General features: G+C 40.7%; 1 protein-coding gene across 1 annotated transcript in view; it reads left to right on the top strand.

Moving 5' to 3' along the window:
* The window catches only part of dnah1 (dynein, axonemal, heavy chain 1), an 81,695-nt gene that overhangs the window by 22,975 nt on the left and 36,111 nt on the right, over positions 1 to 22,609 (top strand). The window contains exons 33-48 of the mRNA XM_049471690.1: positions 282 to 368; positions 806 to 992; positions 1,130 to 1,221; positions 1,459 to 1,613; positions 2,387 to 2,564; positions 3,435 to 3,629; positions 4,518 to 4,637; positions 4,748 to 4,906; positions 11,149 to 11,253; positions 11,402 to 11,542; positions 14,172 to 14,332; positions 14,786 to 14,943; positions 16,285 to 16,458; positions 18,525 to 18,703; positions 19,706 to 19,936; positions 20,124 to 20,320. Of these exons, the coding sequence (XP_049327647.1) occupies positions 282 to 368; positions 806 to 992; positions 1,130 to 1,221; positions 1,459 to 1,613; positions 2,387 to 2,564; positions 3,435 to 3,629; positions 4,518 to 4,637; positions 4,748 to 4,906; positions 11,149 to 11,253; positions 11,402 to 11,542; positions 14,172 to 14,332; positions 14,786 to 14,943; positions 16,285 to 16,458; positions 18,525 to 18,703; positions 19,706 to 19,936; positions 20,124 to 20,320 (2,519 nt within the window). The remainder of the gene's footprint in view (positions 1 to 281; positions 369 to 805; positions 993 to 1,129; positions 1,222 to 1,458; positions 1,614 to 2,386; positions 2,565 to 3,434; positions 3,630 to 4,517; positions 4,638 to 4,747; positions 4,907 to 11,148; positions 11,254 to 11,401; positions 11,543 to 14,171; positions 14,333 to 14,785; positions 14,944 to 16,284; positions 16,459 to 18,524; positions 18,704 to 19,705; positions 19,937 to 20,123; positions 20,321 to 22,609) is intronic.

Below are 22,609 nucleotides of genomic sequence, written 5' to 3'. Positions count from 1 at the left end.
GCATTCAACAGCAAATGCATCACAGATTAATACACCCAGACAAAACAAGAAAACAATTTTTAAGTAAATTTATGATATTTACTATTATGTTTAAGTAATTGATACATAGTAATGATGGGTCTGACACATCAGGTTGTAAAAAGTGCGGTAAAAAGCTTCTTCTGTGCAATTTTACACTGCTGATCACAGTAGCACGCAGAAAGCTCCACATGTAGAATTGTCCACATTCTTATCTGTTTTACCATGTGTGAGTATGTTCTTGTGTGCTCTGTTTTTGACAGGATCATTATGACTTCGGGATGAGAGCTGTGAAAACGGTCATCTCTGCTGCCGGAAACCTGAAGAGGGAGAATCCTGAGATGAATGAGGTGAAAATCACACTTATCTGTTATTATTGTCTCTCTACACTATAGTATATGTCAAGTGTGCCTTCTTAATGAATGCGTCCAGCTACTCTTATACCTGTAAAGTTGTGAGGTGTTATCTTATAACATTATAACATTGTAACATTAAGGCATTACCACCCACAGTGGGCAGTGCAGTGGGTATTAATGGCCATGACCAGCAGCTTACAGAAAAGAGACATCCATGTCTGACATCCAAAAGCCAGGCGGCTGATTCCATCAGAAACAAACCAGAAAACAGCCAATCAGAACAGAGATTATGCACATTTATTTTTCTTAAAGGTGTAGTACCTTACAAAAAAAAAGTTTGTTTAATTTTGTGGAATACAGAGAGGTTTAATATTAATGTAAAACTGAGTTAAGACTCTTGCAGTAAATCCATATGGTTTCTGCTGTTGTAGGAGCTGATCTGTCTGCGTGCAATCAGAGACGTAAACGTCCCCAAGTTCCTGCAGGACGACCTTAAGCTCTTCAACGGCATCGTGTCCGACCTTTTCCCCAAAACCCGCGAGGAGCCCATCGATTACGGCAGCCTGGAGGAGTCAATCCGCAAAGTCTGCGATGACAAATGTCTGAAGGACGTTAATGGTAAAACCAGTGGTCGAAGGTCTTTTTTTCTGCACATTTTAGATGCGTTTTCTATTTTTTTATAACAATGTTATTACATTATTATTACAATGCTATTAATGTTTGTGTTATAACTATTTAATTATGCTTGTTTTCAGGCTACATTACAAAGATTATTCAGCTGTATGAGACCACAGTGGTGAGACATGGCCTGATGCTGGTGGGACCGTCAGGTTCAGGTAAAACTAAGGTGAGAACTTCTATACTTCTATACAAGTTCTTTGTAAGTCCATTTATATGGTCCCTCAGCTCAGTCTGTATGGTTCTTATTTTAAGATCTCTAAACTCTAGTTTTGAAATGATTATAAGGGATAGTTTTTGCCAGAATATTAAAAAAAAAATGATCATTGGAACCATCCAGACAGTGGTGATCATTCCCCGTACCCAACACCCCCAAAGCCTCATGAATTCTCCCTGTGTCTGTCAGTGTTACGAGGTGCTGGCAGCAGCCATGACCGCTCTGCAGGGTCAAGCCTCGGTCAGCGGCGGCGTGTACGAGGCTGTGCAGACGTACGTCCTCAACCCAAAGTCCATCACTATGGGGCAGCTGTATGGAGAGTTTGACCTGCTGACCCACGAGTGGTGAGTCGCTGGGTAACATTTCACAGGAACAGTTATACACTGGTCACAATCACAATGAGTATTGAATAACTCTATTTAACTTTCTCAAAATGTGATCTGTAAAATGCCTTATATTGGTAAAAGCATCCAATCGCCTGCACTTCATTTGGTGATGTAGGGCTCAGTTGGAGCTGCTTGGCCATGGAAACCCATATCATGAAGCTCTCTCTATATTCTACTGTTTTCGAGCTAATCTGAAGCTACATGAAGTTTAGACCCTTTTACAAAGTCCACCACTTTGTTATTAATTTGCTTTTATTCCCAGTCACATCTGCTGTGTTATAGTATCACTGACAGTTGGCTGTGGAATATTTAGTAGTGAGGACATTTCACGACTAGACTGGATGCTGTATCCTATCACAGTACCACAGAGCTGGAGTTCACTGAGCTCCCGAGAGCCTGAGACCCATTCTTTCACTAATGTTTGTAGAAGCAGTCCCAGCATGACTAGGTGTCTGGTTTTGTACAGTTCTCTGTTTTGTACAGGTGGTTTGACATCACAAATTTTTGACATTTTGTAAAAGTTAAATCGATTTTCACTATTTATTTTGTTCAGTATTTTTCGTACGGTCCCTAAAGTGTCACTTAGTGCCTAATTCAATAAAGATGGTGGTTAAAGTTTGTGTTTTATCATCATTAGAACTGCACTCTGATATACGTTCTTATAGGTTAGAGCCCCTGATTTAGATTATATTGTATTTCTGGCTGTGATGTGTGTCTGTATGTGTGATCAGGACCGATGGGATCCTGTCGTCTCTGATCCGCACTGGAGCCGCTGCCATGGACGAGGAGAAGAAGTGGTACATGTTTGATGGTCCTGTTGATGCTGTGTGGATTGAGAACATGAACACAGTGCTGGACGACAACAAGAAGCTGTGCTTGAGTTCAGGGGAGATCATCAAACTCTCTGATGTGAGTTTAAACTTACTGACTTGCTGTGTCTGTGTGTATTAAATTCTGTTGAGTGAAATACGTCTTTAAACCAGCTCGATCATGCTTCCTAAACAACTTACTTCATAACTAGATCGTCTTATTTCCCTGCAGATTTAACAGCCTGGCCAGTTCAAGCTTAGCTTTGAATCAGCAGGTTTTGACTTATTACTACTGTGTTATTACAAAGTTAATACAATTTTGTTAGTACTGTTTTATTACAATTATTTTATTATAGTGCTTTAATTATTGTGTTTTTTCAAATATGTTATTACCATGTTATTACGGAGACCAGTATGACTGAGCTTCATTGAACATCATGACTAGCATGGTCAAATTGGTAAATCAGCATGACCCCCGGGGTGACCTGTGTTTTTACCAGTTTAGACCATCTAAAACCATTTATAGCTAAATCCCTATCCGGGCGCGATTAGTTTCACAGGGGGACGTCTGTGAAAAATATTTCACACTTCTACTCAGTGATAAAACTCTTGCATTCAAACTGCAATTAAAAAAACAGGAGGACCGGTGAGTTCAGTAGCTCCTCCATTTCCACTCACTGTTGTGTTGTTACGTGGCTCTCCATGGAAACGGTTCGCTGCAGTGGACAAATAGCTATTTTATTAAACGCGAGGAGACAAAACTCAGATATAGAGTTCAGTGAAAAATTGTAGATAATTCAGCCTGTAATTTTCTCAGAGGACGTCTGAGAAAAACACATACACGGTCGTTTCGTATAGGAATAAAATCACAGAGGACCCCCTATAAACGAGAAAATTACCCCAGGATAGGGCTATATTTATTATTTTTACGGCAGGATTCAGGCTGTATCTTATCTGTGTATGTGTACAGGTGATGACACTGATGTTTGAGGTGCAGGATCTGGCTGTGGCGTCTCCAGCTACAGTGTCTCGCTGTGGAATGGTGTATTTGGAGCCCAGTATTTTGGGGCTCTCTCCGTTCACGGAGTGCTGGCTGCGCACTATTCCCACTCTGCTGCAGCCGTACGCTCAGCAGCTCGACTCACTCTTCACCCGGTTCCTGCAGGTCAGTATGAGTGGCTTCAACAATAAGGGATTGCATTGGTTTACAATGCAGAGATTAAGGCAAATTCCCATTTCACCCTACTACTTACACGTACCCCTTGTTTTCATGTGTAACCCTTCCCATTGGAACAAAGTAAGGTTTTGAACAACCCTTCAAGCACCCGATACGTCATCAGTAGGCTTTTTTAGCCCTTCAAACTGAGTTTTTTCAGATGCACACTTCAAACCAAGAAGTATGAGAATCATGACAAGATGGCAGAACATGCAACCGAAAAAAAAAAACACCCAATCTCAGTAGTTAGGTAGCTAACTTTCCGGTTCCACCTTAAATGGTGCAACAGACAGCAGGCAGCATTTAATGCGGAACGTCTGAAGCATTTAATGTGGAATAGAAAAATATAATAAAATAAAAGCTAATTAAAGCTAATTTTAGCTCCTCATCACAGCGGAATTAAGGAATGGACAATAATAATTAATTTCTGCACCTTCTTCCCACTTTCTGGAGACATACAACAAAATACGCTCTAAAGTTAGCTAGTAAACCAGCAGTCAACCAATTCTTAGGGGCAGGATTTCACGTCTTCCCCTTGTAACTCTGTAGGGGTAGGGAAAAGTGGTAGGGCCATAGGGATGAAATGGGATTGGAATTTTTTTTTTTTATGAAAAAGTGATGCAACCTTGATCTGACCTATCCCAACTATCCAATACACTTCTCATATTTAAGCTAAACGGCTGTTCAGGTGCAGTTTAACCTGAATTATTCCCCAGATCACTACTACAGCTGAATCCCCTCTACTGTTGCACATGTAGAATTCATTCTTAGTTTTAAATTAGTGCTTAAATCAAAACACATTTATGTGTGTGTGTGTGTGTGTGTGTGTGGTTTCAGCACTCGATCACATTTGTGCGGAAGTCGGTAACTGAAGTGATCACCACGATGGACAGCAACCTGACCTGCTCTCTGCTCAAACTGCTAGACTGCTTCTTCCAGCCTTTTGTTCCACAGGAGGTTTGACACACATTCAGATTTTTAATTAGAATTAATATAAACAATAATTAAGTTCTTGGTGTAATTATTACAGTACGTTTGTGTGAGTGTATTTGTGTGTGTGTTTGCAGGGAGAGAGGCCTCCTTCTCAGGAGAAGTTGGACCGTGTGTGTGAGCTGATTGAACCTTGGTTTATCTTTTCTCTTGTATGGAGTGTTGGGGCCACTGGAAACGCTGCAAGCCGCCAACGCTTCAGCTCCTGGCTCAGGGAGAAGATGGTCCAGGAGAAGGTATTTAGTCAGGGCAGATCATTGCTGATCATTATGAGTGTTACTGAATATGAATACAGTATTTGAATAGAACTAATAATAGGGTTATAATTAAACCAGTGGGTGTGGCACCATTCCTTATTAAACTTGTATATGATAATACACTACAACTCTGGAATTAAAATTAAGAGATCACTTCGGTTTCTGAATCAGTTCATATTCATAAAAAGTTCAGTCCAGAAATCAATATTTGGTGGAATAACCCTTGTTTTATAACCACAGTTTTCTTCATCTTGGCATGTCCTCCTCCACCAGTTTTACACACTGCTTTTGGATAACTTTATGCTGCTTTACTCCTGGTGCAAAAATAATTAAAGCAGTTCCGTTTGGTTTGATGGCTTGTGATCATTCTTCTTCCTCTTGATTATATTCCTGTCAGGGCCAGACAGGAATGAGACTGGTGCAGATACAATAAAATAACTTTTATTAAAGTTATAGAGTAGACAGGGGTAGTCAACAGAAACAGGGTCAGTAACAAAAATGCACAGTGTAGAGAAACCATACCATAACCGGAGGACAGTCCAGAGTTCATACACGGGTAGGCAGTATCACAGGGTAGGCAAAAATCCAGAGTACAATAAACAGTCCAGGTCATACACGGTAATCCAACACAAGGGAGCAGGCAAAAATCAAAGTCGGTAGAAAACAAAAACAAGATCATACACGGAGAATAGCAAGGGCAAGAGAAACGCTTTGTATTGTAGGATTACCAAACAGATACTCGGCGAGGTGTGAGCGTGAGCATGGTCCTTAAATACACTGAGTAATCAGTACTCGGGACTTCCTGGTGGCGTCATGTGACGTGTCATGTGATCGGGAGTGTGTGTTGTGTCATGGAGTGGTGCGTTCTGGGTATTGTAGTTGTTACTGTGAGAATCGCAGATAGAGCTGGATGTGGGAGACACAGACGTGCTTTCAGCACCAGACATGACAGTACCCTCCCCCTGAGGGACCGGAGCGGAGGCAGAACGGGGCCGACCCCGGCGACGACCACCCGGCGGACAGGGAGTACCGGCGGGAGGTGCAGGTGTCGGAGCGGAGGTGCCAGACAGACGGGGCTCACCAGAGCGAGAAACCCGACGAGTTGGAGCAGAGGAGGTCGGAGGACGCTTGGGACGTCCACGGGGCCTAGGAGCAGGCTTACCAGGAAAACGAGCATGAAACTCCACGAGCAAGGCAGGGTCCAGCACGTCTTTGGCAGCCACCCAACAACGCTCCTCCGGACCATACCCCTCCCAATCGATAAGGTATTGGAGCACACCCCCACGTCTGCGTGAATCCAGCACCTCCCGGACAGCATACGTGGACGACCCCTCCCCCTCCACAGCCGCGGGTGGAACATCAGCCGGTGCAGCGTCAGCGAGCGGACCCGGGACCATAGGCTTGAGGAGAGATACATGAAAAGAATTATTAATACGATACTGAGGGGGTAACTCCACCTTGTAAGTAACTTCATTAATACGTGACAAAATCTTAAGAGGACCAATAAACTTAGGCAGGAGTTTTCTACAACTACCCTCAAACCTAAAGTCCCGGGTAGAAAGCCACACCCGATCTCCTGGTTGGTAGTCTGGGCTGTCACCACGGTGCTTGTCAGCACGCTCCTTGTACACGCGCAGTACCTCAGAGACTTTACGATGCGTGTCTTCCCACACCTGCTCACTGCGCTTCATCCATTCATCCACAGCCGGCACATCAGTGGACACCGCTGTCCAGGGAGCTAGAGGAGGCTGAAAACCCAGAACACACTGAAAGGGGGTGAGGCCAGAGGTAGTATTAACTAGGGAGTTTTGTGCAATTTCAGCCCAAACGAGGTATTGTGACCAATCAGTGGGATGTTTGAAGCAGTATGTGCGGAGGAATTTCCCGAGTTCCTGATTAACCCTCTCACATTGACCATTACATGTAGGGTGGAAACCAGAAGTGAGACTGACATGTACACCGAGATGTTCAAAAAATGCCTTCCACACACGAGAGGTAAATTGAGGACCACGGTCAGACAAAATATCTTCGGGGATACCAAAGTGTCTAAATACATGCATATAAATAGCTTGAGCAGTTTGGAAGGCAGTAGGCAGAGCTGGGAATGGAATAAATTTAACCCCTCTAGAGAAACGATCAACAACAGTGAGAACTGTAGTATAACCCTCAGATACAGGCAGATCAGTGACAAAATCAACAGCAATATGCGACCAAGGTCTCTCAGGTACAGGGAGAGGTAGTAGCTTACCGGCTGGAAGGGTTTTAGGCGTTTTACATTGCGCACAAACAGAGCAGGAGGTAACGAATGAGTGAACATCAGCACGCATGGAATTCCACCAGTAACGGGCAGAGAGTAATTGTAACGTGCGTGTGACACCAGGATGACCAGAGGTTAAAGCGGAATGAGCCCAGGTGATGAGCCTGTCTCGAAACTGGACGGGTACGAACGTTTTACCCTGAGGACAGTCCTCAGAATCGGGCTGATTAGCGTTACTTTGGCGAATCTGATCGTCTAACTCCCATTGAATGGCTGCGATCTGAACAGAGGGAGGAAGAATGCGTTCAGCCTCCTGGGGCTGGGATGCGCTGTCCACAGTGCTGTAAACCCTGGACAGCGCATCAGCTTTAGTGTTACGGTTTCCCGGACGGAACGAGATCGAGAAGTTAAATCGAGAGAAGAAAAGAGACCAACGTGCTTGTCTCGGATTAAGTCGTTTAGCCGTGCGGAGGTATTCCAAATTCTTGTGATCAGTATACACAGTAAACGGATGAACGGACCCCTCCAGCCAGTGACGCCATTCTTCTAGAGCTAATTTCACAGCAAGTAGTTCCCTATCCCCTATCCCATAGTTACGCTCCGCAGGGGAAAGCTTGCGTGAGAAGAAGGCTACAGGAAACAATTTGGGTGGCGACCCACTACGCTGAGAGAGAACCGCGCCAACACCCGATTCGGAAGCGTCCACTTCCACTACGAAGGGCAACTCGGGATTAGGGTGCCTAAGTACAGGGGCTGAAATGAACGCAGCTTTCAGCTCACAGAAAGCGCGATCCGCTTCGGTTGACCATTTCAGGATTTTAGCAGCCCCCTTAGTGAGGGCAGTAAGGGGCGCAGCAATGGAGCTAAAGTTACGGATGAACCGCCTATAAAAATTAGCGAAGCCAAGGAATCGCTGGAGTTCTTTAATGGTCTGGGGCACAGGCCAACTAGTAACGGCAGTTACTTTGTCATCGTCCATAAGGACACCGGAGGAACTGATAACGTAGCCGAGAAATGTGACCCTTTGAGTATGGAACTCACATTTCTCGGCTTTGGCAAACAGACTATGTTCTCTCAGGCGTTGGAGAACTTGACGGACATGCTGAATGTGTGTGGGGAGATCTGGTGAATAGATAAGGATATCGTCTATAAAAAGGACAACAGAGTGATTAATTAGGTCACGAAATATGTCGTTCATAAAGGACTGGAATATGGCTGGGGCGTTAGCAAGACCGTAACTCATGACCAGGTATTCATAGTGGCCGTTGGTGGTGGAAAACGCTGTTTTCCATTCGTCACCCTCCCTGATGCGAATGAGGTTATAAGCACTACGGAGATCGAGTTTGGTGAAGTACACGGCATTACGTAACTGTTCTAATGCTGCTGGGATTAACGGGAGCGGGTAAGCGAACTTTTTGGTAATGTCGTTTAAGCCTCTGTAATCTATGCAGGGTCTCAAACCCCCATCCTTCTTCTTCACGAAGAAGAAACCGGAACCAACAGGGGATTTGGATGGGCGGATGAAACCCTGCGCCAGAGCTTCACTAACATACTCTTCCATAGCCTTCTCCTCATCACGAGACAATGGGTACACACGAGCTTTGGGCAGTACAGAACCCTCTATTAAATCAATAGAGCAATCATAGGGGCGATGCGGAGGTAACTCGGTAGCTTTGGATTTACTAAACACATCAGAAAAATCATAGTACTCGGAGGGAATAGCAGGGGTATCTACAGAATTAGGGCTTTCAACAGAGGTAGATTGCAAAGAGAGTGAATTTAAAGATAAACAGTTCTCACGACAGAAAGGAGACCAGGCAGTGATGTCTCCCAGGCTCCATGAAATGACGGGGTCGTGTGTCTTTAGCCATGGCGCTCCCAAAACCAGTGGATGTTCCGTGCGTGGGAGCACATAGAGAGAGAGCTGTTCCACATGTAGAAAGCTGGCCTGAAGGGTGAGAGGAAGAGTCTGCTGGGTCACAGGTTTGGAGCGTACAGTCTTTCCATCAATGGCATGGATGGGGATAGGCCTAGGGAGATCCTTCGTGGGTATGGCGTACTCCTCCACCAGATCCAGGCTGATAAAGTTCCCCTCCGACCCAGAATCTACAAGCGCTGAGACACAAAACACATCCGTTGGAGTGGTGATAATAACAGGCAACACGAAACATTTTTCTTTAAGTTCAGAAACAGGGGTACATACCACGTTAGCGCGTGGAGTACACTCCACGCGCTGTCCCAGAGCAGACGCTTGAGCAGAATTGGGCCGGAGTTCACAGTTAGCCCTCAGATGACCTGGACCACCACAATAGGGGCACAGGTGAAGGCGAATGCGACGCTGCCTCTCAGTGACAGATAGTCTGGATCGTGTGATCTCCCTAGGTTCAGAGATGGATGCAGGTGCAAATTCCGGAACTGGATTCCCGGACTGGAGTAGTGCAGGGTGAACCACAGGCGTGTGGCTAACAGCTTTGGGTTTACGGGAAAGGAGCTGATCCAGACGGATAGACAGAGTGATCAGCTGATCCAGGGTGAGTGAATCGTCCTTGCATGCAAGTTCTCTTTGAATCTCGGGGTTAAGTCCGTGTCGAAACATGGAGATGAGAGCAGGATCGTTCCAACCGCTGCTAGCGGCTAACGTACGGAACTCCAGAGCAAAGGCTGCCACAGATAGTTTACCTTGCTTCAAGGTAATCAGAAGCTCTCCACTAGATTGCCCATAGCGTGTATGATCAAAAACGCTGCGAAAAATAGACAAAAAAGTGTCGTAGCTGGATTCAGAAATGTTCTCCCAAATAGCTGTAGCCCAGTCCAAAGCCTTGCCAGACAACCGAGAAATTATAAACCCGATTTTAGCTTTATCAGAAGCAGGAGGTGAGTTGCTAAAAAACACGGAGCACTGGAGCAGAAACCCATTACACTTCTCAGTGTTACCGTCATAGACTTCGGGTTTACACACAGCGAAAAAGGGAGTAGTGGTTTCGTTAGGGCTGGCTACAGGACTAACCACTGGGTTAGGGTTCTGGGTGGATAAACCCCGGAGATGACTTATAATCTCGGCTAGCTGCTGCTGTTGGTTAACCTGGTGGCGTGCTAGCTCGTCAACAGCTTGGGTCACACCAGCGAGCGTTTGCTGGTGCTGACCTAAAAGCCGACCCTGGTTAGCCAAACCAGACTTAATAGACTCTGTATCCGCAGTCTCTGTCATTATGGCCGAGTATCTTGTCAGGGCCAGACAGGAATGAGACTGGTGCAGATACAATAAAATAACTTTTATTAAAGTTATAGAGTAGACAGGGGTAGTCAACAGAAACAGGGTCAGTAACAAAAATGCACAGTGTAGAGAAACCATACCATAACCGGAGGACAGTCCAGAGTTCATACACGGGTAGGCAGTATCACAGGGTAGGCAAAAATCCAGAGTACAATAAACAGTCCAGGTCATACACGGTAATCCAACACAAGGGAGCAGGCAAAAATCAAAGTCGGTAGAAAACAAAAACAAGATCATACACGGAGAATAGCAAGGGCAAGAGAAACGCTTTGTATTGTAGGATTACCAAACAGATACTCGGCGAGGTGTGAGCGTGAGCATGGTCCTTAAATACACTGAGTAATCAGTACTCGGGACTTCCTGGTGGCGTCATGTGACGTGTCATGTGATCGGGAGTGTGTGTTGTGTCATGGAGTGGTGCGTTCTGGGTATTGTAGTTGTTACTGTGAGAATCGCAGATAGAGCTGGATGTGGGAGACACAGACGTGCTTTCAGCACCAGACATGACAGTTCCAGAGTTTTTTTAACTTGGTAAAAATCAAAGAAACCAAGAACAAGACAGAGTGGGACTTTAGGGAGCGTAGAAAAAGATACAGGACAAATTAAGTAATGAATAAACTTAATATAAACAAAATGTGATCTTTTACTGTAATTTTATCCATGTTGGTGTGTTTGTTGTATGTTGTGCAGATAGAGTTGTGCTTCCCAGAGGAGGGACTGGTGTACGACTACCAACTGGATGATTCAGGAATCAGTAACCTGCATGAGGATGATGAAGATGGCAAGGAGGGGAAGGTGTGTACAATGTTTATTGTTGTTTTAAATGTCTTTAAGTGTTTATATAATATAAGGCATATATTTGTGGATATATATTGGAGATATATTTGTGAATTTTTGATTGGTTCTGTAATTAAATAAGACATTGTCTGGTGTGTTTTGTAAGGTTCATTGGGTCAACTGGATGAAGTACGCTGCAGATGTTGTCATCACCCCAGAAACCAGCTACTCTGACATCATTGTGCCCACTGCTGACACCATACGCATGTCCTTCTTGATGGACATGCTGCTGTCCAATAAGAAGCCAGTATGTATACTTATTAATGTAGTGGCTAAAATCTGTTCTTAAAGTCTTGACCATTTCTTTCGTTGGATACTAGGGGTGTCACGAGATCTCGTGGCACGGGTGGCGGAGATACGTTCTGTCATTACTAGCCCACCGCGCTCCACAAAACCAGCAAGCTGATTGGCTGTTTCTCCTGAGAGAAAATTTATTTGGGGCTTTCATTTGCCGCCCCTTTAGTGCAGCGCCCCTATGCGTCGCATTGGCTGCATACTTCCTTTTTACGTTGTATGTCTGGCTGCATTTTGGCTCCAGTGGAAATAATAAACGGTAACAGAGTGACCAAAAAGAAACAAACCATATGTAAATACTGTAAGTAAATCCTACACGTGACTGTTTCATAGACAGTTGTACTAATCCCTAAAAATTCTGTCTCTGTTTGCACTTCAAGCATAGTCTTAATATGACTGGTTGTGGTTTGCACTTATTGTTTGCACTATATAAGACCTAGAAAAGTTTTATTTTTATTTTTTATTCTTATTTTTTATTCTTATTTCTATTTCTTATAGAATCAATGTGTGAGTGAAACCAGTCTGTTAAGTTTGCGTTATATTTGTCAAACAAAACTCTATTTTTTAAGCCATTTTTCATTTTTGAGGTTTTCTTTAAAATTTTAATTTTAAATCTCGTCTCGTTCTCGTGAACCCGATATCGTGTCTCGTCTCGCCTCGTGATATTAGTGTCTCGTCACACCCCTATTGGATACAAACAACCACTCAATCAGACAGAAAGAACGAGTCTACACGTGTTAAAAGCTGAACGACGGTTGAAAACAGTGTGTTCGCCCCGTCTTTACTGAAGATCTTACGTTACAAGGAAAAAACACACAGTTACTCTCTCTCTCCTCTGCATGCGCGAGCTTCACATGTCATACCTTGCTCAGCATCACCCCCTAGTGGCTATTCATAATAGAAATTCTAAATATTAAACTGAAAGCTGATTAAACAAAGTACAACTTAGACATATCATTATACAGGTATAATGTAACATAAATATTTTCTAATATGCAAATATTACATATATTCAAATAAGAACAACTAATTGTGAGCATAAATTATTGAATAGAAAATGGCACTGATACTTCCGGCCCCTAATTGCTCAATATGGGAATGAAATTACACTAAACTAAATAAACATTTTTTATACTTTATTCCACAGTAAGTGGTTGTACTAAGATCTAAACCAACATACACTAGTTAACATCACACTAGCTAAACAATAATCTGAATGAAAATGTCTTTCATTGTCCATAATGTTCCATAATGTTTATTTTCTAGCATGCTTTCTAGTGTAATTCTAGTTTTCAGAAGTTTTAAATAGAACCACATTTGAAGCCAATCTAAAAATACTCTATTATTAATATTAATATAATCGGTTATTAATAGTAATTTCAGGAAGAGTAAAAGAAAGTTGAGTTCGGATGAACAGAAATTGTAATGTTTCTCATGAATTTCATTATAAACAGTTCAGAATGAGCTTTTAAATACACTACCTAACCAAAAGATAGATAATACACTAATATTTCACTGGACCACCTTTAGCTTTGATTTCGGCATGAACTCTTCAGACCACATGACCTTCTTGCATTGCTACAGAGTCTGATATTTTTTTTTCCCTAGGAAATTTAAGCTGTTTTTGCCCCCAGTTATCCTCATTTATTAGTGTTTTTCTTATGGCAAAACAATGTTTTACTCAATATCCATTTAGTTCCCTTTACATTGTGCGTGTGGAAATGCTCTTACTTTCACTATTAAACATAGCCCTGAGATCTAGTGCTGTTTTTCTACCATTTGATTTTGCCAAATGTTTAATAGCTGATCACTATCAAGATTTTTTTAACCACATTTCTTTCTCAAAGATGATGTTTCCTCACTGTCCTTTCAATTTTAATGATGCGTTGGACAGTTCTTAACCCGATTTTAGTAGTTTAGCAATCTTTTCCACGACCACATGATGCCTCTTTCCACATGGTTGTTTAACAAATGAGAAGCTACTCACTGCATCAGTTAGGGTTGAATAACTTTTTCATTTCCTTAGTTAAATCCAACAGTTTATATATATATATATATATATATATATATATATATTTTTTTTTTATTATTATTATTAAATGAAGAAACAGAGCTGTTATAGCAGAATGAATTAGCAAATTGAGTTGCTTTGATGCTGTTCACTATGGTTAATGTGGTAGTCTTTAAAGGAGAACTCCGATGTAATGATAAAAGTTCTTACCTTTAATGAATAGCACACCTCCGTTCTCCCACAGCGTTCCGAGATCCAGAAATTTTAACAGTTTGTCCAAACACCCTTCAGACTGGGTGACACGTGGCATAATTTGCCCCGATAAATCATTTTTTCCACCGTTATCCAGCTCAAAGTAGCTCCACACCTCCTTGCTAGAATCCGGAGAGCCCTGACATTTAAAACAATGTGTTAATAGCTTAATAAATTAATAATAACTCTTCTTTAATCAGTACTTTCAGTAGCATTAGTTTAGTTACTGGCTCATAAAATGGTACTGCATATTTAGAACAACTGTAATATGTTTATGTTAATCACTTCATGCGCGCTGTGTGTTGTTTTAATCCCTCAGGTGCTGTGCATTGGGCCCACAGGCACAGGGAAGACGTTGACTATGTCCGATAAACTGCTGAATAACATGCCAGCTGAGTACATTACACACTTCCTCACATTCTCAGCTCGCACTTCTGCTAACCAGACTCAGGATTTAATCGACAGCAAGCTGGATAAAAGGTGGGCCTATTTAAAAATAAAATCTAATTCTAAAGAATGACCCCCACATATATAGAATAGAATATAAGATGATATTTCTTCACTAATTTATAAAGTATGGGTGTTTTTAAATTTTCTTGCTTTTTGATGTGAATTTGATGTGATTTTTATTTCAATGATCCTACAGTATATAAATTAATATAAACCTGAAAGCGTTCTTTAAATGTTTTAGAAGTAAAGCTAAGTTTTCTTTTTCTCACTCAGAATTACTAAAGGGTGCTAGACTAGTTAAACAAGGTTCCATCTTTTCATCTTTCCACTTTAAATTCCACCTTAAATGCACACGCAACAATTTGTATTTGTTCTCTCACTCCCACTTTTAAATTGATAATTATTGTAGTGTAATAACCATTTATACACAGTCATAAACACAATCATAAACACAGTCATAACCCTTGTGTTTGTGTGTTTCAGACGGAAGGGTGTGTTCGGTCCTCCACTGGGGAAGTACTTCATCTTCTTCATCGATGACCTTAACATGCCCATGCTGGAGACTTACGGAGCGCAGCCGCCCATCGAGCTCCTGCGCCAGTGGATGGACCATGGGGGCTGGTATGACAGAAAGCAGATAGGTAGGTCTTTTACAGCCTTTTGCCATAACTGTGTAACTACTTAAAGAGTCATATTTATTTGTGTAAAATAATGTAATGTTACTCTACTTCCTCATTTTTCACTTTATATGTTGTTTGTGTATCTCTTAGCTTGTCAACAAATGCATGTGTACAGCTGTTCTGACTCTCTCCACCTGTAGGGAGAGTCCACAAACAAAGAAAAAAAACCAAAGGTGCTTTAAATTAGCTTTGTTTTCAAAGAGCAAAGTTTGTTTTCAACACAAGAGAGTGTGAGAGGAGTTATCTTTAAAGGTGACCATCTGCTAAAATCCATTTTTTCTTTGTGAAATACAGTAGGTCTCTCTGAGTTTTATATGATGCTACACATGAAACTCATCCTCATCCTCAACCTCCATTGTCTGCAGTAGCTTGTAAAAGAAACTATTCAGAAAAACGAGTCGATCAGGAAAAGCACCGTGTCTACGACAACCCGTGAATTAGTATTCATGGCCACGCCCACCTTGGATCATAAATGTCCCCAGGCAGCAACGTCGTCTCGTCAGAACAGCATGGCAGTTTTTTCCTGTGTTATTTGCGCAAACATCACAACAGTGTTTTATGCTTTATCCAGTAATTCAACGCAATTCAGAACAAATGGTTAAAATTTGTCTATAAAACACCACCAGTGAAGTACAATTGAGATAGATAGATTTATTTGTAGTAGAAGAGTTCTGTTTACACTAGTTAAAGGTAAAAGTCCACCCCTGGGCTGGATTTTTACTTTCTGGACCTGGTCTACCCACCTCTGTGTGTAAATAACTATAGCTTTAAATAGGATCTCCGGTGGATTTGGCGTTTTACAGAGACTCTAAGACTAGGTCAGTGGCTGAATGCATGTAAAGTAGCAGGGCATTACTCGTGTTTTAAGTAACATATGATATTGTAAAAATCTTTATCTTTATTTTAAAACATTTCTAACTGAACTGTTGTCCGTCTCGCTGCCTCCTGGCATTGCGGTGCTGTTAGCCAATCAGAGGCGATATGTTTGCATGTATGAATATTAATAAGCAAGAGAAAAATCCTAAAATCCTTTCGCTTCTTCTCGCCCACTTCTCTGGCAGACTAAAACAGCTTTATACCAAATCACCGGAACACTTTTTTTTTTTTTTTTTTTTTTTTTACAAAAAAACACCTCACATGGCATTCATTCATACTAGAGACCACAAGTAGATCTTGTGAAATGAATGAAAAAACAATAGAATGAGACTTTTAATGAAATGGCGACTCAGCAGTGGAAACTCTTATCCACCCTCCAACCCACTATCAAGAGAGTAAACAACACTCCTCCTTTTCTTTTACCAGGAACCTTTAAGCAGTTGGTGGACATCAATTTCGCCTGTGCCATGGGTCCTCCCGGCGGAGGCCGGAACCCCATTACCCAGCGTTTCACCCGCCACTTCAACTGCCTCTCCTTCACAGAGATGGCGGACTCCAGCAAGAGGACCATCTTCTCCACCATCCTGGGCAGCTGGATGGGTGAGCTGAAGCTATTTGACAGTCGTAGATCATCCAAGAAAAGAGCCGTTCGGGTTGTTTTTGTCCTGTGTTGTTGTTTTTCACTCATCAGATAATTGTCAGTCTCTCAGGGAGTCGATGCAGGTGATGTTTTAAAGCATTAAAAGCACAAACATGGTAAGCATGAGTTTTCCCACAGGACTGTTATAATAGTTTTAAAGCAAAACAAGGATATTCTGTGTTATTTACTGGTTATTATACGCCAACTCACATAGGAACTGTGGGATTATTTTATTAATTTCCATTAATAACAAAGATCTGAATGTTTGAGAGGTGTAGGTGTTGTCAGTGGTTGTTATTTTTGTTCTAAATATTTAACAATTGCAATATTTTAAAAGAAGTAGCTTATAATAATAATAATAATAAAAATAAAAATAATACATTTTAAATTCAAAACAGTGCTCCAAACTATTTTAGTTTTGAATTTATATTTCTGTTTAAAACTTGCAAATATTCAAAACTTCTTTTTTAGTTATGGATTATCACAATAAAAACAACAGGACTGCAATTCAAATTCTTAACTGTAAAAGTTTAAAATGAGAAAGAAATTCTAATCTGTGCTGCAAAAAAATTGTGAAAGTTTCAAATTAACTGTGAAAAAAAAACGTGCTCCAAAATATTATAGTACACAAAAAAATCTGTGTTTTATGTTTTCAGTTTGTGAATTATTTAATTTTTAAAATAATTTGAACTGTGCTTATTTAATTATTGTGAAAGTTTTTTTGAAAAAAAAAAACAGATTTTTTTAAGATGTAAAGGTTTAAAATATGTAACTTAAAAATATTTTTTGGTTAAAATTTGTAGTCCATAATAATAAGCCTTATAATAATTCAATATGTTTTGCTTCAAATATCATTGACATAAAGAGAGAGAGAGAGAGTGTAATGGAGAGACAGGGGCAGGAGAGTTTTTTGTTATTTAATCAGATGTGGGTAATATAAAGCTCTGGAAAAAAATAAGAGACCACCTAAAAATTATTTTATTAAAAATAAAAATTATATTATTAGTTTCTTTGATTTTACAAAATAAAAAATCTCTGGAATGTAATCAAGAAGAAGATGAATGATCACAAGCCGTCAAACCAAGCTGAACTGCTTAAATTTTTGCACCAGGTGTGGCATAAAGTTATCCAAAAGCAGTGTGTAAGACTGGTGGAGGAGAACATGATGCCAAGATGTATGAAAACTGTGATTAAAAAACAGGGTTATTCCAACAAATATTGATTTCTAAACCCATAAAACTTTATGAATATGAACTTGTTTTCTTTGCTCTGCATCTTTTTGTTATTTCAGCCATTTCTCATTTTCTGTAAATAAATGCTCTAAATGACAATATTTTTATTTGGAATTTGGGAGAAATGTTGTCTGTAGTTTATAGAATAAAACAACAATGTTCATTTTTGTAACGCGGGACCAGACGGGAGGCGGACGTAAAAGCGGGTAAGACAGACTTTAATGAATAATAAGTAAACAAACAAACAAACAGGGGAATAACGAATAAATATATATACATAAACAAACAGGGAAAACCAACACAGAGCTAAGCTAAACAGATAAGAACAAAACAAGGTTAGGGAATATATAAAGGAATAAATACGTAAATATGTACAAAACCAGGAATAGTAACAAACTAGAGATAAACAAATAATACAAACTAAACAAAGAACTAGAAACGTGGCAAAACTATAGCTAGGACGTGACGAGACAGACAACGTTGGAAGGTGCAAAGACCGACCGCAAACGTAGACTAACAGGTACTATTTATACTAAACATGAAACAATGAACACCTGGGGAGACAGGTAACGAGGGGCGGAGCTACAAATTAGACACGTGACGGAAAATTACAGGAGAAACACAGGGGAACAGAGCGAGACCGTGACAATTTTACTCAAACATAAACCTATAAATAGCAAAATCAGAGAAACTGATTCGGAAACTGAAGTGGTCTCTTAATTTTTACAGAGCTGTATATTTAAACTTTTAGAACAGAACCTTTGTGATACTTGTTCCTTCATCTATTTCTCCAGAAAAGGCTCCTCAGCTGCTGCCACTGAATGAGCCGGTGGTGGACGCCACTATTAAGGTTTATTCCACCATCACCTCTGAGCTGCTGCCCACCCCGGCCAAATCCCACTACACTTTCAACCTGCGCGACCTGTCTAAGGTGTTCCAAGGGCTGCTCATGGCTGAGGCTGGAAAGATAGAGGTAATGTTTACTACACCAAAACAGTGTTAATAAGGATGGAAGGACAAATGGTACAAAGTCTATTGCCCTATCCAGTCAGGATTAGTCTCTCAGGGGGATCTCTTTTATAGGGGTCATCTGTGATTTTATTCCTGTTCGGAACGACCATGTACATGTTTTTCTCAGACGTCCTCTGAGAAAATTTCAGGCTGAATTATCTACTGTTTTTCACTGAACTCGTTTTTCATGGTCCTCCAGTCATTTTAGTCCCGTCCGGGCGCACCTCCCTGAGATTCTTCTCCTCGCGTTTAATAAAATATCTGTTTGTCCACTGCCACGCACCGTAATTACACTTTGGGCACGTGTTTCCATAGAGATCCACATAAAAACAATAGTGAGTGGAAACGGAGAAGCTACCAAATGAAAGAGTTTTCTCAAGTAGTAGAAGTGTGTAATATTTTTTAGTCCCCCTGAGAAACTAATTTCTTCCAGATAGGGCTTATGAGAATCAAGAATTAAAAAATTATACATTGGACACTGTTTGACTAATCAGTTTGGTCCGATCAAAAGAGTAGTTCTTGGTCTGGATCAATTGAACCAGAAGACGTAGATAATAAAGACGTAGCAGTGTCGCTGCTGGGTGATGGTGGGGGTGATTAAGTTAAGTAAAGCAAAAATAAACCATGTAAACGTCGACCGACAGCGCTACACTGAGGAATTCTGTTGAGTGTTACCACTCAAGCACTAAACGGCTTATTGTGGTTAGTGGCTAATGCTAATACTGCTCCAGCAGTGCTAGCCGAGGTTAGCAGCAGGCTACAGGCCGATAATACTCACTTCTGAACGGCAAAAGAGCTAGCGCGGTTAGCCGCTAATGCTAATACTGCTCCAGCCTCAGTGCTGGAGAAACTTATAATGCAAAAAACATGGTTTTACTATATTCACTCTTTTAGGGCATTTTACACTGACTGGTACATCATTATTTAGCCCTGTAAGTGTTTGGTCACTTTGTTTGTCCCCCAGGATAAGGTTCAGCTGCTGCAGCTGTGGTACCACGAGAGCTGCCGTGTGTTCCAGGACCGGCTGGTCAGTGCAGAAGACAGAGACTGGTTCGATCAGCTCCTCCAGCAGCGCATTAAGGAGTTCGGCTGCAGCTTCCAGGAGGTGGTGCCCCACCGGCCTCTTCTCTTCGGAGACTTCATGATCCATGGTGCTGAGAACAGAGTATACCAACTTATTGAAGACAGAGAGAAGGTGGGGTGGCTTTTATGCCTAATTTATTGTTTTTTTTTATTGCGAAAACTGCTTTGAAGTCAACTGTTCTGCAGTTGGGTTCAACAACCCTCTGAGCTGGAGAGCTACTAGTCTGTAGCACTTCACATGTATATAGGTCTGATCACACTGTTTCTCCTTATTTTTCCTCTCTCCACCTTTCCTGCAGCTGGTGCGGGTCGTAGAGGAGTATATGGAGGACTATAATCAAGTCAGCACCACTAAAATGAAGCTGGTGCTCTTCATGGACGCCATCCAGCACGTGTGCCGAATAAGCCGGATCCTTCGGCAGCCGCTGGGGAACGCTCTGCTGCTGGGGGTCGGAGGCAGCGGCCGCCAGTCCCTAACCAAACTGGCCACATACATGTAAGGAAGTTATAGTTGTTAAATTTCTTTTAGTTAAACAGTTTTGCAAATATGTTTTTTTTTTTAATTATGATATAGTATATACTTTTTAATTAACCACCCAAAGCAGTACCTACAGTATTTCTAATAGAGTAACTAATAAAATCGTGGAATGCTGTTACCATATGTTTCGCACTATAAGGTGTAGTTAAAATCCTTTTATTTTTCCATAAATGGACAGTGCGTCTTATAAACCAATGCTCCTTATGTAGGATTTCTGCCGGTCAGGTTGTAAGAAGCTGTAAAGCAACTTTGCTGAAGTACAGCATTATACGGGAGTTTAGTGAAGTTTCTCCAGCTTCACTGGAGCAGTATTAGCGTTAGCCGCTAAATCTTTATCTCTTAATTTAATTGTAGAACATCTAGAGAGAAAGATAACACAGAAATAGTTATTAGGGCTGGGTGATATGGCCCTAAAATAATGCAGTGATATTTTAGGGTATTTTTGTGATAACGATATTCTTGACATTGATTTCTTTTTTTATTCATTTCAAGAATATATGCTGCAACAAAATAAATACTTTAATTCAGTTTAATTCAGTGTTAATATTGCATACGTTCTTACGTTTAGTAAAAACAAAAAAAAACAAACAAAAAAAAGTCTCTTTTATAAATAGTATCTTATGGTATAAGATCCTGATTTTGCATAAAATAATAATAGTTAACACAATTAAAAATGTAAAAAAATAAATAAAACATATTTAAAGCATGCACTAAACAAACATTAAAAGTAAATGAAATCAAATGATACGGATTTATTTCTTTTACTGTGATAAAAACATCACTACCGCATCATGTGGGAGACCAGGGTTCAATTCCTGGTCTGGGTGACTGAATGCTGAGCTACACCAATAAGAGTCCTTGGGCAAGACTCCTAACACTAAACTGGTCCACCTCTGTAATCAGCTTAATGCCAAAAATGCGATGTAATGTAATGTATTTCGATATGGTATAAAGATATGGCACGCTCCTACTTTAGCACTGCACTAACAGTGTCAAAATTCCCGATTTTAGCACACTCAGCACACTCTTAACTCGGGTCAGAACACACAAGCACCCGCGGCCCCCCAATGTGTTCCCCTCAAAGCCGAAACACATTGACCACACCATGAAAACCAACCTGTCATTATAACTGAACAAGTTCCATATCTGAGCGTTCAAAACATGTGCTAGTGATCATAATACTGAGTACAAAGCCATACACGTGAAATCGAAGCCATCAATTAGTGTCATAAATACAAAGCAGTGCTCGTGAAACACAGTGAATGTGTATAATGTGGCCACACATGTTGGACATTAAGGTTTTAACACATGACGGGTCACTCACGCACACAACAGTGCACACAACCCTCCCACAATGCTCACTATCAGGGCTTTCTCAGCCTTTCCCACCACATAAGGGACAGACATGTTTAATAGAAGCTAAGCAGTAGCATGTCTGCTGTTATATTGTTATATATCATGGATCTCTGGAATACAATCAAGAGGAAGGTGGATGATCACAAGCCATCAAACCAAACTGAACTGCTTGGATTTTTGAACCAGGAGTAAAGCAGCATAAAGTTATTCAAAAGCAGTGTGTAAGACTGGTGGAGGAGAACGTTCCAAGGTGCATGAAAACTGTGATTAAAAACCAACCAGGTTTATTCCACCAAATATTGATTTCTGAACTCTTAAAACTTTATGAATATGATATTTTTCTTTTGTTTTCTTTGCATTATTTGAGGTCGGAAAGCTCTGCATCTTTTTTGTTATTTCAGCCATTTCTCATTTTTTGCAAGAAAATGCTCTAAATGTGCCTCTTTGAAAAGTGTCTGACTTCACATGTATCAAATAATGAGTGGGATTGATTAATTGGCCTTGTGAATAGGGAAGAAAATGGGATAAAAAAAAAAAAGTATTTTAAGCATAAGTAAAATTCATGTAAAGGAAAAGAATGCCATATTTTTACCTTACCTTATACCTTATTTTTATGCTTTGTCCGTATACCATATGGTAAGTCTTAATAATATCATAATTACTTTCACAAGCCAACATTAAAAATTCTGTTGACTTTACATTGTGTAAATGTTGTTTTATAATAAATAGACCAACAGAAATATTTGCATTCTTTTATAATGCATATATTTTGTAGACACAACAAAGTTGAAGAAACGAATACAGTTAGTATTACTAATACAATAGCGATATTGTATTTTACATTCTATGATTTTTTGCTTTGTTCTGTATCTTCTGGGGCTCTGTGTTCTT

This window comes from Astyanax mexicanus, chromosome 24 (assembly GCF_023375975.1).
Source record: "Astyanax mexicanus isolate ESR-SI-001 chromosome 24, AstMex3_surface, whole genome shotgun sequence".
NCBI lineage: Eukaryota > Metazoa > Chordata > Actinopteri > Characiformes > Acestrorhamphidae > Astyanax > Astyanax mexicanus.
This window is presented reverse-complemented; position numbering and strand designations above follow the sequence as displayed.